This window comes from Rousettus aegyptiacus, unplaced genomic scaffold, assembly GCF_014176215.1.
Source record: "Rousettus aegyptiacus isolate mRouAeg1 unplaced genomic scaffold, mRouAeg1.p scaffold_m13_p_7, whole genome shotgun sequence".
NCBI classification, from domain to species: Eukaryota; Metazoa; Chordata; class Mammalia; order Chiroptera; family Pteropodidae; genus Rousettus; species Rousettus aegyptiacus.
Genome location: NW_023416310.1, coordinates 60,872,433 through 60,887,098, shown reverse-complemented (window position 1 = coordinate 60,887,098; position 14,666 = coordinate 60,872,433). Strand labels below are relative to the sequence as shown.

At 41.7% G+C, this 14,666-nt stretch overlaps 1 protein-coding gene across 1 annotated transcript in view; it reads right to left on the bottom strand.

Moving 5' to 3' along the window:
• SLC9A2 (solute carrier family 9 member A2) overlaps positions 1-14,312 on the bottom strand; it is a 75,694-nt gene extending 61,382 nt beyond the window's left edge. The window contains exon 1 of the mRNA XM_016161850.2: positions 13,895-14,312. Coding sequence (XP_016017336.2) covers positions 13,895-14,186 — 292 coding nt within the window. The 5' untranslated portion in view covers positions 14,187-14,312. The remainder of the gene's footprint in view (positions 1-13,894) is intronic.
• Between the last annotated feature and the right edge of the window lie 354 nt (positions 14,313-14,666).

Genomic DNA, 14,666 nt, shown 5'->3' with positions numbered 1-14,666 from the left:
GGCCTTGTCACCAGGCATATAGCCCCAAATACTGACTGCTCAGCTGATCTGCAGCCTCTGCACTGGGCTTTTAAAAGGGAACTTTCACAGTGGTGATACAAAAAGTACAGTGCATGGGCTGTTCAAAAATAAAAAGCAAAAAATCAGAATTTTTTGTAATCCAAAAGTAAAATACACAGTTTTTGCAAAAATGCACATAGAATATGTCAAAGAAGATAAGAAATTGTTGAGAAAATTATACTGACATGATATAATATCTACAGCACGTGCATGTTTATCATAGCAATACTCCTATGGGTTTATTCAAAATAATGCTCAGTGAACAAGAGCACAGGCCCAGCTATAATACTGTTTTTATTATATTTTAAACTGTTTAAGTCATTGAATTTATCTATAGATATATTTTGAAAGGAACATACCTCTTATATGGGACCTGAGAACGTACTAGGACTCCAAGACCAGATATTCTTATTTAAATTGACAGAACAGAGAAGTTTTAGTGAGAATAAACACTTTCATTTCAGATATCAGGAACTGCCAGGATGACAGCTGATTTATATCCACATAGTTTACCTTTCATAAACAATGAATGGCTATCAATGGTTAAGAGTATGTCACCATTTTTACTTCTTTATCTCCCTTTTCAGAATCTGATCATGTTCTAAGAATGGCGCACATGTCAAATATCATTAACTTGACTATTAGATACTTCCAGTTGATCCTGATTGCATACATATCCCAAACAATAGACTCAGCCCCCTTAAATCTAACCAGGTGAAAATACAAGAGGCAAACTCACGTACCATGAAAAAGTCTGCGCCGGAGGTTGCAGACTGGCAAGGTGTAGGGCCATTATGGCCCAGAGCCCTATTTTGTTTTGCTTCTCTGATGTTTTTAAATATTGAGCTAATCTTTAGAAACTCTGAATTTTCACATACAAATTTTCTTGTCTGGTTTATCTTGAAAACTCAGCAGACTGGGCCCTCTGTCAAATGGAAGTGTTTGAGAACTACGCTCTAAGCAGGAATTAGGGGGCCTGGCAAGATGCACCTGTCACTTGATACCTCAGCTCCCAGGGACCTGGAAGGCAAGCAAACAAGCTGAGTCTCTCCAGGCTTCTGCTGCCCACGTGGGTCAGTCACAGATGAAGTTCTCTTGGCTGTCACTGAGGCTGTCACAGCAGTGAGCACACGGATCTATCTGACTATACTATGAACAACCCCATTGATACAGCTCGCTGTCTTGTGGCTTTGAACATTTCTTTTCTATAGCCCTCCAATATCTCTATATAGTCTATTCCAATGAAGTGACAATCGCAGGCCCCTACTGCTAGACAACTACTTCTGTGGAAGAAAAGCTCACTATTTCACTATTTCTCCCAGAGTTTTGAAAGAGATTATCATGTAAAAGACTGGCTAATTAACATCTATGTAAACTATCATATCATAATTATTTTGCATCCTGATCTTGTGAAAAGCAAATCAATTTCTTCCTGTCCAAGGTAAGTGGTTTGAGGAAAGCCAGTGAAGAAATAACAAACAAACAAACAAACAAACAAACATAGTACTTTTCTGTAAATCACATTTTCCCCTTTTTATTTAGAGTAATTCATGGTTTTGAATTTTCTATCAGATTGGATTTTTACACCACTCACCTGCTATCAAAAGATCAAAACCAATTATGCACTTTTCCATCTTGGCTACTTCCTGCTAAATTAGAACACTTTCCCTTACTCTGTTAATGCATCACATTCTCTTTTTTGAAGCTTACAGGTGCCACAGGCCAGGGAGATGAATTCAAAACATGTCTAGTTCTTGCTACCAGCACACTCAGAGTCTATGGCAGCCAACGGAAGGAATATCTGAGGTTTGTGTCACATGAATTTTCCAGAATGCTTCATGAGCATTGTGCAACCAAGATGGAATACACACAGCACACAATCAGACAGCCCGGAAATCATAACCAGCTTGGTGGCACCCTCTCTGCCCATCAAGGCAGCGACTCTGCAGCAGGAAATGACGACACTGGACCGAGTTCGAGTATTTCTGCTTGTAGTGTGTCTGGGTGTGAAATGTGTTCCTCCCCACGCCGAGTTAAGTCATCCACAGATGCCAGGGAAACTTCTAGTGCAGCCAGGTGGGAAAGGAGATCCACGGTGTAAAAACGATGAGAGCAGGCTGAGGACACACCGAGTATTCTTGTGTAGAGAACTCTTTGACTCATGTTTCATGTGTTATGCAGCATAAAACCGTCACAGAACTTGTTCTGAACTTGGCAAGACTGCAGGTTTAGTGTTTCCAGGATGAGGCAGATTCCACAGCCCTCACAGGGTTCTAAGCCTGCTCAGCTTTCCTGAGTTTCATCTCCTTGGAGCTCTCAGCCCCCACCTTTTTCTTGTATTCCTCTGTTTTTTAGTAACATCTTTCAATGAAAAGGTTTGACAGAGAAAAGATTAGATGTGGAGAAACTGTTCTGATGGTAAAAACTTTCCAGTGTGTAAGCACTATTAGGGAAAAGGACAGAATCCCCCGCTCTGCCTCAGTAGTCAGGTTCTGGCTGCTGTTTCTGAATAACTCTTTGCATTGTCACGCTGTAGGAGTGACAGAGGCAGGGAGCACTGCCTGGGAGAGCGATGATAAGGACCTGGTAATACTGTAACTTAGATTCAAAACTTTCCACCCAGGCCAACTGTTGAAGGTTTTTATTTTATTGCCCCAGGCTAGATGTTAAATCCTAGGATTTGTTATTCTTTCCACACAAGTGTTAGTAAATGATTTATTCGCATTTCAATTTTACTGTCTGCCCTTAGGTTGGATAGGGTTATCCAAGGAGCTTACCCCACTCACCCCACCACCTTGCAATGGACTTATATTTTCTGTTTGTTTTTTTGTTCCTTTAGGAGCCTGCCTTCTCAACAAATTTACCACTTACTTAAAATAAATAGATCAAAGTATAGGGGAAAAAACCCACAATTGCCAGTAATTGCTACCTAATTTCATTTTTCAATTAAGTGGTGGCTAACACTCAACTATAGTGACTAGTTATTTGGAGGAGAAGTACTTGCACACTGGTGGCTTGGACTAAACTGAAAAACAACCCTATTTAGAAAATTACACTATTTTCTGAACATCCTAGAATCATAACATTTTCCTTCACTTTGCCTCCTCTCTGGCTTCTGATTACCAACTCGGTGGTCTCTGCATATCCGTGGGGCATCACCTACCCTCCCACTCCCCCCCACCCCCCACCCACCCCCTCTGTCTGTCAAGACCAAAAGGGTGTCAATGAGTATCAAGACCTGTGCATCTTAAGGATTCCTATGGTTCTACCATCATCACAATCATCATTTCATTAAAATAATGATCAAACCCATTACTATATGCCGTGGAAAAATGGAGGACTGGAGTCCTACCAATTATAGGCATTTGTTCAGAGATTTAGTAATAGTAACAATTCCCCTGGCTCTGGCCTCAAAACATAAAATTGAAACATCAGAAACAAATGAAAAGAAAAAGACAAAAAAGTCACTACAGAGGGAGTAGAGTCATTACATAAATTAGCTATCATATCAACCAAATCCTTTTTGCAAAACCAGTAGCACTCATGAGCAGAGCTTGGAATATGAGCTCGTGAATGAATGGCAGCAGTAAAATAATAATAATAATAATAATAATAATAATAATAATAACTTGTGCAAATTAAAATAGATTCTAGATATGAAACAACTAAAAATATAAAATGCTATTATTGAGAAAGTAGACATCATTACTTTGAATTCCATGCCTTTTAAGCTCAACAGAGGACAAGGAAAACAAAAGACATTATAAGACCTCACCCCCCGGAGCCTCTACTTAAGGAGGGAGGGGCAGTGAGTACACAGCTAACTAATCAATAAATAATCACATGTCAGATGGTTATAAAAGTTCTGAAGAAAGTACGCCTGGGCAACAGGACAAAAAGAGATGGGTGCTATTTCACACAAGCATATATATTTTCAAATTCCCTTAAAAATATGAGCCCCTCAAGCCAGAGGCAGCATCTTCACATCCTTCCAGACAGCTCACAAGAGTGTGCAAAGAATGAGGCATTCTCCAGTTGACACTAAGTGTATCCTTCTGAAGATCAGAAATTTGAATCAGATGGGAAAGGAGGGACCACAGTGTCTCATCATTCCTCCTCAGCATTCTAGTGTTTTGTTAGAGAAAATGTACACTCAGCCAATTTGTGAATCTGCTTTGGAATACTGGGGATGAAGGGGCTGGTTGACAGTTTTCACAGCAATAATTACTTTCTACAATCAGCAGCACTTTGCTTTAAAACTCTTTCCCATCTAGATTCCTAAAGAAACCCCATTTGCACAAAAAGTACAAGGGAACATGGAAATCATCTACTGAAAAACACATTTTCCCACCGGTGCCTGAGTTGACATGTCTGTGGAACTTGGCAACACTGAGCAGACCCTGAAGCTCAGAGGATGTCAGGAGGAGGGTCAAGAAGAGAGTCTGCTCCTGCAGGGCATTTCTCACCTGACCGTGAACCTCACACTCTGACCTCTCCTTCTGCCCCCCACCTGTTATGCCTGGTGGTATACCTTTCATTTTCTAAGACAGGCACTTGCGATAAAACAAAGGGTGTGAACTGCCTTTCTTTTCCATTGCAACCTAACTTAGGAAAGCAGTAAGATGAATTTTTATCTTTATGCAACATTGAACACCAAAATATGTGTGATGTAGAGAGAAACCTATGGAACAGCTGGACAAAATAGACTTTCACAGGATAATGCTATTGTGCTTTGGAGAAGGAAGCAAGACATTTCTTCTCAACTAAGGGCTAACCAAATTCTTGAGGACTGCAAGATCAGGAAGCTACTATTATGATCCCATTTTATAGATGAAATAACTGAGGTTAGAGAGGTTTATTAACTCACCCAAAGTCCAAAAGTGGTAAGTGGCAGAGCTGAGATTTTGAACACCAGAATTTAAGTTATCAAAATATACACAAAAATAGCATATGCATTATAAGTACGATGACTAAATAAATGGTTATGCAACTAGTATATTTGAGAGTGAAAGACATAGTATTAATATATGTGCTAGGATAACAAATGTAAGTTGCCGCCATCGTGGACAAACCAGGATGTGTGGTTACCTTAATTATCACATGATTAAATGAAGATGTAACAAAAAGTGTCTCTAGATACTATTAAGTTATTCATTTCCTCAATAATCATTTGTTGAGTACTTACTATGCGCCAGGCACTGTTCTAGGCAGTGGGTCACTCTCTTCCCCCATGGAGCTTATGATCTAATAAATGACATTTATGTGTGCATATGTCTCTAGGTGCATGTGTACAGATGCAATTCAAAAAGTGTGTATGTAAGTGCAATAATGAAACAGATGTGACATCTCTTCTCCTGTAAATCTGCTGGCATTGGACTTTGTCCTGTTAAAATTTACATGGTAGCCTAAGTTATATGGGTTGAAACTTTGACCCATGAATCTTTAACAAGATAAACACGTATTTCAAAAGCATTAAAATTCTACATTCCCTAAGTTATGGATGATGGAAATGGCTAGACCAAGATTCAAAAATCCCAGACTCAGATTCTAGTCTGACACTCCTTCCGAGTGATGCCACCTTGCCTTTCCATTGGCTCTTTCTGCCTTACCCCATTTACAGAGTGGTTGTGAGCTCAGACTAATCTTGGCTTTGGATTCACAATTGCTTTCATGTCTTATTTCAGTTGCTCCGTGCAATGATCCTGTGAAGTAGGCAGATTTTCATGATAGAATCATGAAAATCTGACAGTCAAAATGAGGTGAAAAAGGTTGGCATGAGACTCAGGTGCAGCCAGGCCTCGAGCTCCAGGTTAAAAGTAGGTGATATAAGATAGATCAAGGTGCTCTGAAGAGCATCCACAGAGGACTAGAACTTAACATTGTCCTCGAGAGGCAAGACAGCAGGGAGAGACACAGTAGGTGAGGAAGTACACCAGCCAACGATCTCACCTTTACCATTTGAAGAGCTGCAACACCTTGGGCCAGTGTCCCCAGCTCTCTAACTCGGTTTCCTCATCCGTTGCTTAAAACTCGGGATAATAATGGTACCTACCACTCAGAGCTACTGTGAGGATTAAATAAGATAATGGGTATAAAGCACTTGGCCCAAATACCTGGCATGGGAGAATGCTCCACCATTGTTAGCAATTATTATTTTGTTAAAGAAACCATGATAGAAGAATTACCCAGTCTCACCCATTACCCTCTGCTGCCACAAAACAGGGACTCGCTGGGTTACATTACACAGCTCAGGTTTCCCAGCCTGTGGATCGCTAGGAAACAAGCTCAAGAATAGAGAGCAGCAGAACTGCCAGTGGCACAGTCACAAAAATATGGCAGCAGGATGGCTTCGAGGCACTATGACTCCACGGGGAATTTTGCGTGGATAAGAAAACGTCAGGGCAGGCACGTGTATCTGATTCACTTTCAGTTGGAATTTCTAAATATAATCGTGAACTTGATTTTTCTTTCCTGTCTTTCATATATGAGCCTTATTATGCCAACACTAAGTAGTAGGATGAAATTCACATTTAAAAAAGGATTCTGTCACAGCCACATGGAGACTTTTCAGAGGAGTTCCCACACCCTCCTCTGGAATTGTTGAAGAGAGAGAGGACTACACACATCTTCATATAAGGGATGATTTTTTAAAATCAAGATTAGAAAGGCCTCAGACAGTGATGAACAATGTGCAGGATTGTTGCAGGAAGTACATCAATTATGAATCATTACATTTAAAAGATGTAATTGCAAGAGAGTAACCTATAATTGTGCCTGTCTCGTTTAGAATGACAATATGCCCATGACTACACATCACTTTAACATAATAAACACATGTTTATCTTGGCTTAAGTTGCTTTTTCTGCAAGAGTAAAATCTTTGTTGTAAATTATTTCCTCCCCTTCAAAGTAACTCAGATTATCCCTATGAAAACAGCAAACAGATGAATCAGATATATATTCCTACTTTTACTAATTAAATGAGAGAACCAAGTAGATAGACTTGCTGGGGTCATAAGAAAAAGTTACTAGCAGAGCTGGAATTGCACCAGGTCTTCTCATCTCTAGTCTGGGGATATCTCTCCCAAAACTTAGGTCCAACACTTCTACCACTGCTGAGCTATTCCCCTTCTGTCCAAGTGTGAAAACACAGAAGATAAAGCAAATGCAGAATACTCACACCTTCACACACCGAAGATAGAAGAACTAAAAGAGCACATATTATTTTTAACCTACATTCAAGAGAATCCATTATGATATTCTATGAGGAGAACTCACACATGAACTTTGAATATTATATAGAAAGCATTTCTTAAAAAGTGCCATGTAAAATGGCATTGAGCCATCAGAACCCCAAACCTCTGCTCACTACAAATATACAATATTAATGTCTAACCATGTTTATGCTTTTTTAAGTCTAGGGGGCTAGAAATAAGGAGAAAAATCAAAGCAAGAGACATAGGTAGGGTTTCAAGCCACTGTGAATCAAGAGAATTCCCGACATAGACGCTACCCGCCCTGTGTGCTAGGACCTGGCATTTGAACACCTAAGTGAGGACAAAGAAATCTGACTTTGAACCTATAAGGAAAGGATTCAAGCATCAATTCCTGAGTCTCAAAAAGCTACACTGCCATAAGTAGATGATAGATAGATAGATAGATAGATAGATAGATAGATAGATATGCCCACAGCCACAGAAGGAGACATGTCAATGTTTTATGGCCTTGGGCAGACGGAAAATTCATCTGTGAAGCATAAAACTCCAGGTCTATACCACATACTGGTATAAGGTCTATATTTATAGTACTTGAATCGTATAGAAAAAACAAGCTAAAAAACTAATAATGAAAACCAATCACTGAAAATCCAGGTCCCAACAAGAACAACACTCAAAACCATTTTATAAGAATCTTTCACAACTTAAGGAGAACAGAGCTTACCAAGTAAATGTCCCCTGCTGAAGCTAATGCACAATAAAAACTATAATTTATATTAGGAAATAAATATACAAAAGGGAATGTGAATAGATCTGATAAACATAAGAATTGGCAACCTGGAAAACTAGAAATAACAGAGCGATCAAAAAAATATAAAATAAATATGGTTTAAATAAATAAAAGAATAAAGGAAGAATAACAGCTATAATTAAATAATAAGGACCATGAGCAAAATGCAGACTTGAAAAAGGACCAAAAGGGCTTACATGAAAATATAAGTAAAATAAAAAAATCTAATGAGTAGTTTAACCACAGATTAGAAATACACTGAAAGTAACAGGGTAGGCTAGAAAAAAGAGCTGATAAAATTACCAAGAAATAGAAAAGAAAGGAAAAGAGATAAAAAACGTAAACTGACTTTAAGAAATATTGACTCGTGACTAGTTCTTAACAAAAAATAAAATAAAATAGGAAACAGTAGAAAAACCAAATGAAAAATCCTAAGTACAAGCAGAGAGAAAAGTCAGATTAATCTCAAATATCAGTGAAAGTAACAACATAATTCTCCTGGACAACCTAGGAGGGCAGAAAGTAATGAAATAACATCTTCCAGCTGGTAAGTGCTAAGAACTTAACCGCTATATACTCTTTTATAGTCATTAAAGAGAATAATCAAACTAAAGACATTTTCAAACAAAAACTAAGAGATTTAGAGACTTATCATTCAAAGGCCTACCCATGAGTATTCAGTAAGAACATATTTCAGTAAGAAGGAAATGACCTAGAAGAAAAGAGAAGACACAAGAAGTAACAATGAAAGCAAACTGGTGAGCATGTTTGCAAATCTATGTAAATATTTCTTATAAAAAAATTAAAAACTAATTTGGAGAAGTTAAATACAGACCAGGTCTAAATAACAAAATACAAAAAAATTAGAATTCAATCATTGCTGAAAAATCTACCTATGTACAAACCATCAAAATCACTTAGTTTTATAAGTGAGTTTTTACAACGCTACAGGGAATAAACAAGTTTACAAAAAAAGTGTATTTCTCAGGGCTTCAAGATATGTGAAAAATAAAGCATCCATTAATGATAAATATTATTGGCATTGTTAAAGTTGATACAAAGAGTAAGTTTTTTGGTGAAAAATATTATTTTATAATAATAATATACTATCTTTTAAACAGTACAAAAAATATTTCTGTGGGAGAGTGCAGTGATAAAATTCCAGAAAGCTCCTGAAATGATTTGTAGAAAGAATACGAAAAAGAGCTGAAGTCATCCGTCAGACAGAAAACAGGAAGTGCATGGTTGGCCCAGTGGGAAGACATGGAGACTTTGAGGCATAAAGGAATCAGAACTCTTAGCTTTATCAGGAAAAACACGTGCCACCAGGAAGAGCAGGCTGTCTAAGTGGATTCAAAGTGAGACGAAGTTCAAGCAATAGGTGAAGAAGACCATGAGCTTCATCCACTGACCAACCAGCTGGTGAATACATTTCGGGAAAATCAAACATGAGAAAGAGAAATAAAGAGCAAGGATAAGTTTTTCCACAGGCATTGTCCAAAGAAACCCTGGTTTCATATATCAAAGGCAGAACAGCCTGGAACTCAGGGAAGAAATCTTCATGGACCGAACTGCTTTGTCTTTCCCTAGAATAATAATACGAGTTAATTTTAAGACAACAGGATGGAGACAAGTGGAAAATTCTTCATCCCAGCCCCAAGTTTAAGGGCAAAGAAAATAAAAAGGGTACGGTTAGTGGGGTCACACCTGGGAGTATCAAATAGACCAACTCCAGACTACAAGATAAATGAAGGGGCGGCTGGGGCACCAGTGAAGACAAAGAAGGGACATCAGATTCTTTAAACATCAGGGGACCCAGTGCTTTGTCCTTGAACCTTGAGTAGATGTGGAATGCATGCTCAAGTTCACCCAGCTTAGTTGAAATCCCACTGACCCATTTCACAGGCAAGAGAATCAGAGGGGACATCTTAGAACACTCCAGGGAATTTCTCTCTTCTTCATTCTTGGGTATCCACTTTTCTAGGCTGTAGAGCTTCATTCTTGTGTACAGGATTTACCAAGCCAAGTGTGCATGCATAACAGTTAAAAAAAAAACAAACAAAAACAAACAAACAAACAAAAAAACAGTCTAAGGCCATGCCACCCTGAATGTGCTGGATCTCGTCTGATCTCGGAAGCTAAGCAGGGTCAGGCCTGGTTAGCGCTTGGATGGGAGAGTGCTTAGTTAGTGCTTGGATGGGAGACCACCTAGGAATACTGGGTGCTGTAGGCATTAAAAAAAAATGTTACTCAAAATATAAATATTCAAAATAAAAGAACAACAAGAGTTCACATGTGTGAGGATCTAAGTGAAAAACAAACTGGGAGATGTTTCTTGCCAAGATTTTAAAAACTTCTCAAAGCTGTACTAAATTTGCTGTGTTCTTTTATTTATTTAACCTACTTCATTTACACATATACAATATCATCATCACTTTAGGAAACCTTATAACTATAGAACTTTCTTTTTGACCAAATAATAAGGAAGTCGACGTTTCTCAATAATCAGGTAAAACAACAAAAAGTTAATTGAATCATTTGACACTCTGACAAATATGCATTCTCTCACTTCTGATTCTAATATTTCTAAGGCAATATTGTGTTGCAATCTAGAAAACTATTCTGAATTCACCATCAGGCATGATTTTTTAAATTTTATTTTTCAATGACATTTGACATACAATATCATATTAGTTTCAGGTGTACAATTTAGTGATTTGAACCTCCTACAAATGTTATTAGGAGCCTCCATTTTGGGTAACCTGGATTAACCTTAACTAGATTAATCACTCTAAATGTTTCTCTATGTTCTCTGCAGCAGGTAAATTCAGGTACACTAGGTACATGACATAAAAGTGCCCCAAATAGAAACCATGGCATTTTGCATGAGTTAATATTCCTGTCACTGCACAGCCTCGTGTCCCCCTGCGCAGCTCAACTCATCACCCTCCCCAAATATGAGTAAATTAAGTCATATCAGTACCCAAAATAAGTTTTTCAAGTCCAATAGTTAAAATTGAATTCGAGTGACTAGAAGATTGCTTCGTGGGCCATGAAAGTGCCCCAAGTCCCAGGACACTCTTCCACAAAGCCAAACAGAAAAATTTTGTATAAAATATTATTTTATAATAATAATTTAGGGCCTGGGGAAGGTGGGCTAGGGAGATCACTGAGCATTTCCAGGTTTCTCTAGGACAGAGGACAAGGCTGGAGTATACACGGGAAGAGGCTGGAGTAGACCCCAAGTACCAGCTTTGGGGACTCCAAAACTATACTTACTGCTCCAAGAACTATACCCTTTACCAACCCATGGCAGTCTCCATTTAAACCTCTCTCTGCTCAGACCTTCTGGCCAGGAAACATGAAGATCTGTCTGTTTCCATCTCTGTGCCACCCCAGATGCAGGAAGGAAAGAGGAAATAGTAGCCAGAGAAGTTTAGCATTTGGGGAGCCAGACAGATTGAGAGAACAGCAAACGTCAGGGAACAACTGGATAAGAAAATCATCAACAGATAGATCAATACATCTGTGACTTCATACAAGCATAAATGCCTTTTCAAAAATACCACACGATTAATGTGATAAGTTAAAGAAGATGAAGAGATAGTGATAGAAAAAGAGCAAGTGTAAAAGGCAACCAACCCACAGAGTAAGAGCGCTTGGATAACCTCAGCCTAGAACAGAAGCAGAGAAACACAGGAGGCAGCTCAACACAGTGGAAAAGGAACTACAGTGCCAGGAACCTTCAGGGTCACCATCGCTACTCTCATTGCCACTCCCACTCATGATGAAGCTATTTAGTGTTTACTACATGCCCAGCATCGTTCTAAGAATGTTATACAGTTCTATTCTCACTGAATGCTCACAGCAAAATGAGCCTCTGGGACAGACACAAAGGTGAGATTATCAGGCAAACCTGGTTGGGTTCTGGCTCACTCACCAGCAAGTTAACCTCCCCACTTCTCAGTTTCCTTGTATACAAAGAGGGATAATCACACGTACGGGAACGCTTGTGAAAATTAGACGTAATGAAGTTAAGTGCTTACTCACAGCTATTATTAGTGTAATTAATCAGACTAAAATAATCAGGGGTAAAGAGACGGAAGAGTTGTAATTGAATAGAAATGGCAAGAGAGAAGCAGTCATGGAAATGAGGCACAAAGCATGCCCCTCCTCCACCCCCAGTGATGGAGGCTTGGAGCCCGAAAAGTGAACAGAGCCTGCATGTGGCTCCCCTCTTTGTGTGTCTATGGGCAACTCCTATAAATGCTAAGTTTCAGTTTCCATCTCTACCAAGTGGGGGTATTAATACCTGTCCTTCCTACCTGGCAGGGTTGTTGTGAGAACCATAGGAGCAGATGACACCTGAGTTCATTATTACAGGCAACCAGTTTATGTAAATGTGCCTACTTGGTTTGCCGGGTAGGGAAATCCACTTCCCCTATTCTATCTCTCAGGTGAAATTAAAACATCAAGCCAGGTAAAGCCAAGCAATTGCAGGCAGTCATTAAGTAGTATGCACTTCCTTTGGTCACCACTAACAGAATCTAATTAATTTAATCTGACATCGGAAGTCCACTTCAGGCTTACTTACTACCTCTCACAGTGTCCACCCTCTCATAAACCTTCCCTTCTCCATGCTTTGCACTTTCCTCCCAATTTATTATGTCTGTGTTTGTGCCTCCTTCAAGGGGATTTTCTCTTATCTCCAACTGACTTATCCTGGCCATCCTTGAAAACCCAGTTTAAATGCTTCCTTCACATGAGGAAGTGATTCATGTTATCTTTTCTCAGTTTCCAACCCCACTTAGCACTTTCCTGTATTATGGTCACTGGTGTGTATACCATCTTTTGTGCAGATCAGTAAGCTCCTCCAGGTGACAGGCAATGTGTCTTTCTATCTTTTATGAAAACCTGCCTCGCCTTATAGAACAGGTCCTTTCATAGGGCAAATGTATGAAACAGATAGTAATGCATAAATTCTTTTGACCTAATAACTTTTTGAAACATTATAACAGTAGTCGATCTATTTTAAGATAAAAGGTATTTAAAATATAAAGTTAAAGTAATGCAAAGCACCATATCATAATGAAAGTTTATGTGTATGTCTGTGTGTGTTGGGGGTGGGGGGTGAACTAAGGTGAGAAAACACTTTCTGAGGCTTCTGCTTTCTAAATGAGAGTTAAAGGTTGTTTGAAAAGTGGGTTAATTATTTGTAAAGATATATCTGTCTCCTTAGCCGCAGTCAGCTAAGAACATACTTCCTGGAGATTGACAGCCTCGACCCAAAGGAAGAAGGAGACAGAGTTCAGTCCCAGCATCAGGTACTCAGGTGTCCCTGGTGCCCTTCCATGCACCTCATCAGTCAAGAACATGGCAGGGTCCGCGTCCGGGCACTGTCTCTCCCCTCCAGCATCCAGGGATCCAGGGCTTTAACCATGTTAGCCTCAGTGCTTGCCCGCGCCTCTCTCCGCCTAAGGGACAGCAACAAACTTCAGCCTGCTCGCCTCCTCCCTCAGCAAACAGGTCTCGGCTTTGGAGAGGGCTGTCTGTCACACTTGGCGAACCAGGCAGAAGCGAGCGGCAAATCGCTAAGTGTATGTGGTCTGATACGTGGGGCTATTTCAGACCAATATCCTCTTAAGAACCCAAAGCACGAAAGCGCTCCTCACTGGATATTTCTTAACCAGAAGTTGCTTTTTCTGTCGCCCCCACCCTGGTCCATGGAGAGGCTGGAATGACCCAGAGGTCAACTCTCCAACCCGGACGCCCTCCCGAGCTTCCCCTCCCGGTCGCTCCCTCCCTACCCCGCAGTCCTGCTCGCTCACCGATCTTGGCCAGGGAGGCCAGCAGGATCCACAGGGTAATCTCGAAGGGGATCTGCACATGGGGGTAATCCAGGGTGAACACTGGCAACCGGCTCTCCTCGAACGGCGTCGTGCCGGGAGCCACCACGCTCGCGGGGCTGGGCGGGCTGGAGCTGGTGCCCTTGGCCCTGGACGCGCCCAGCAGGGTCTCGGCGAAGGTGCCCGCGGGCCCCGCCACCTGCAGGAGCAGCAGCAGCAGCAGTAGCGGCCGTGGCGGCGCCCTCAGGCTCCTCCGAGTGCCTGCCGGCTCCATGGGCTCAACTCCCCGCACAAGTCCCACGCCCGGCCCCCCACGCTCAGCGCATCGCGCCAGTCAACGCCGCCCGCTGGGCCCGCTCAGTGCGGGGCAGCGACAGCCGCCGCTCGCCGCCGCCGCCGCCGCCGCTGCCGCCGCTGCCGGGAGCTGCCGGTTCTCTGCAGCCGACCCGCGCGGCCCCAGCCGCGAGAGGGCACAGTGCCTGGCCCGGCGCGCCCCCGTCGGCCGCCCTTAGCCGCCCTCCGCCGCCGGCCTCCAGCCCATGCCCGGTCCCGGCTCGCCAGCCCCAGCTGCAGGCCCTGCCCCGGGCGGCCGGCGGGCGGGGGCAGGGGCGGGGCGGGCGCGGTGCCCCGGCCGCGGGGCGGGAGGACGCGAACACGGCGTCGGAGCACCGCGCACCTGCCCGAGCCCGCGGGCGATGAAGGGCCCCTGTGGCCGCGGGGGCGGCGGCTGCACTCCCCTCTCTCCCACGCGGCG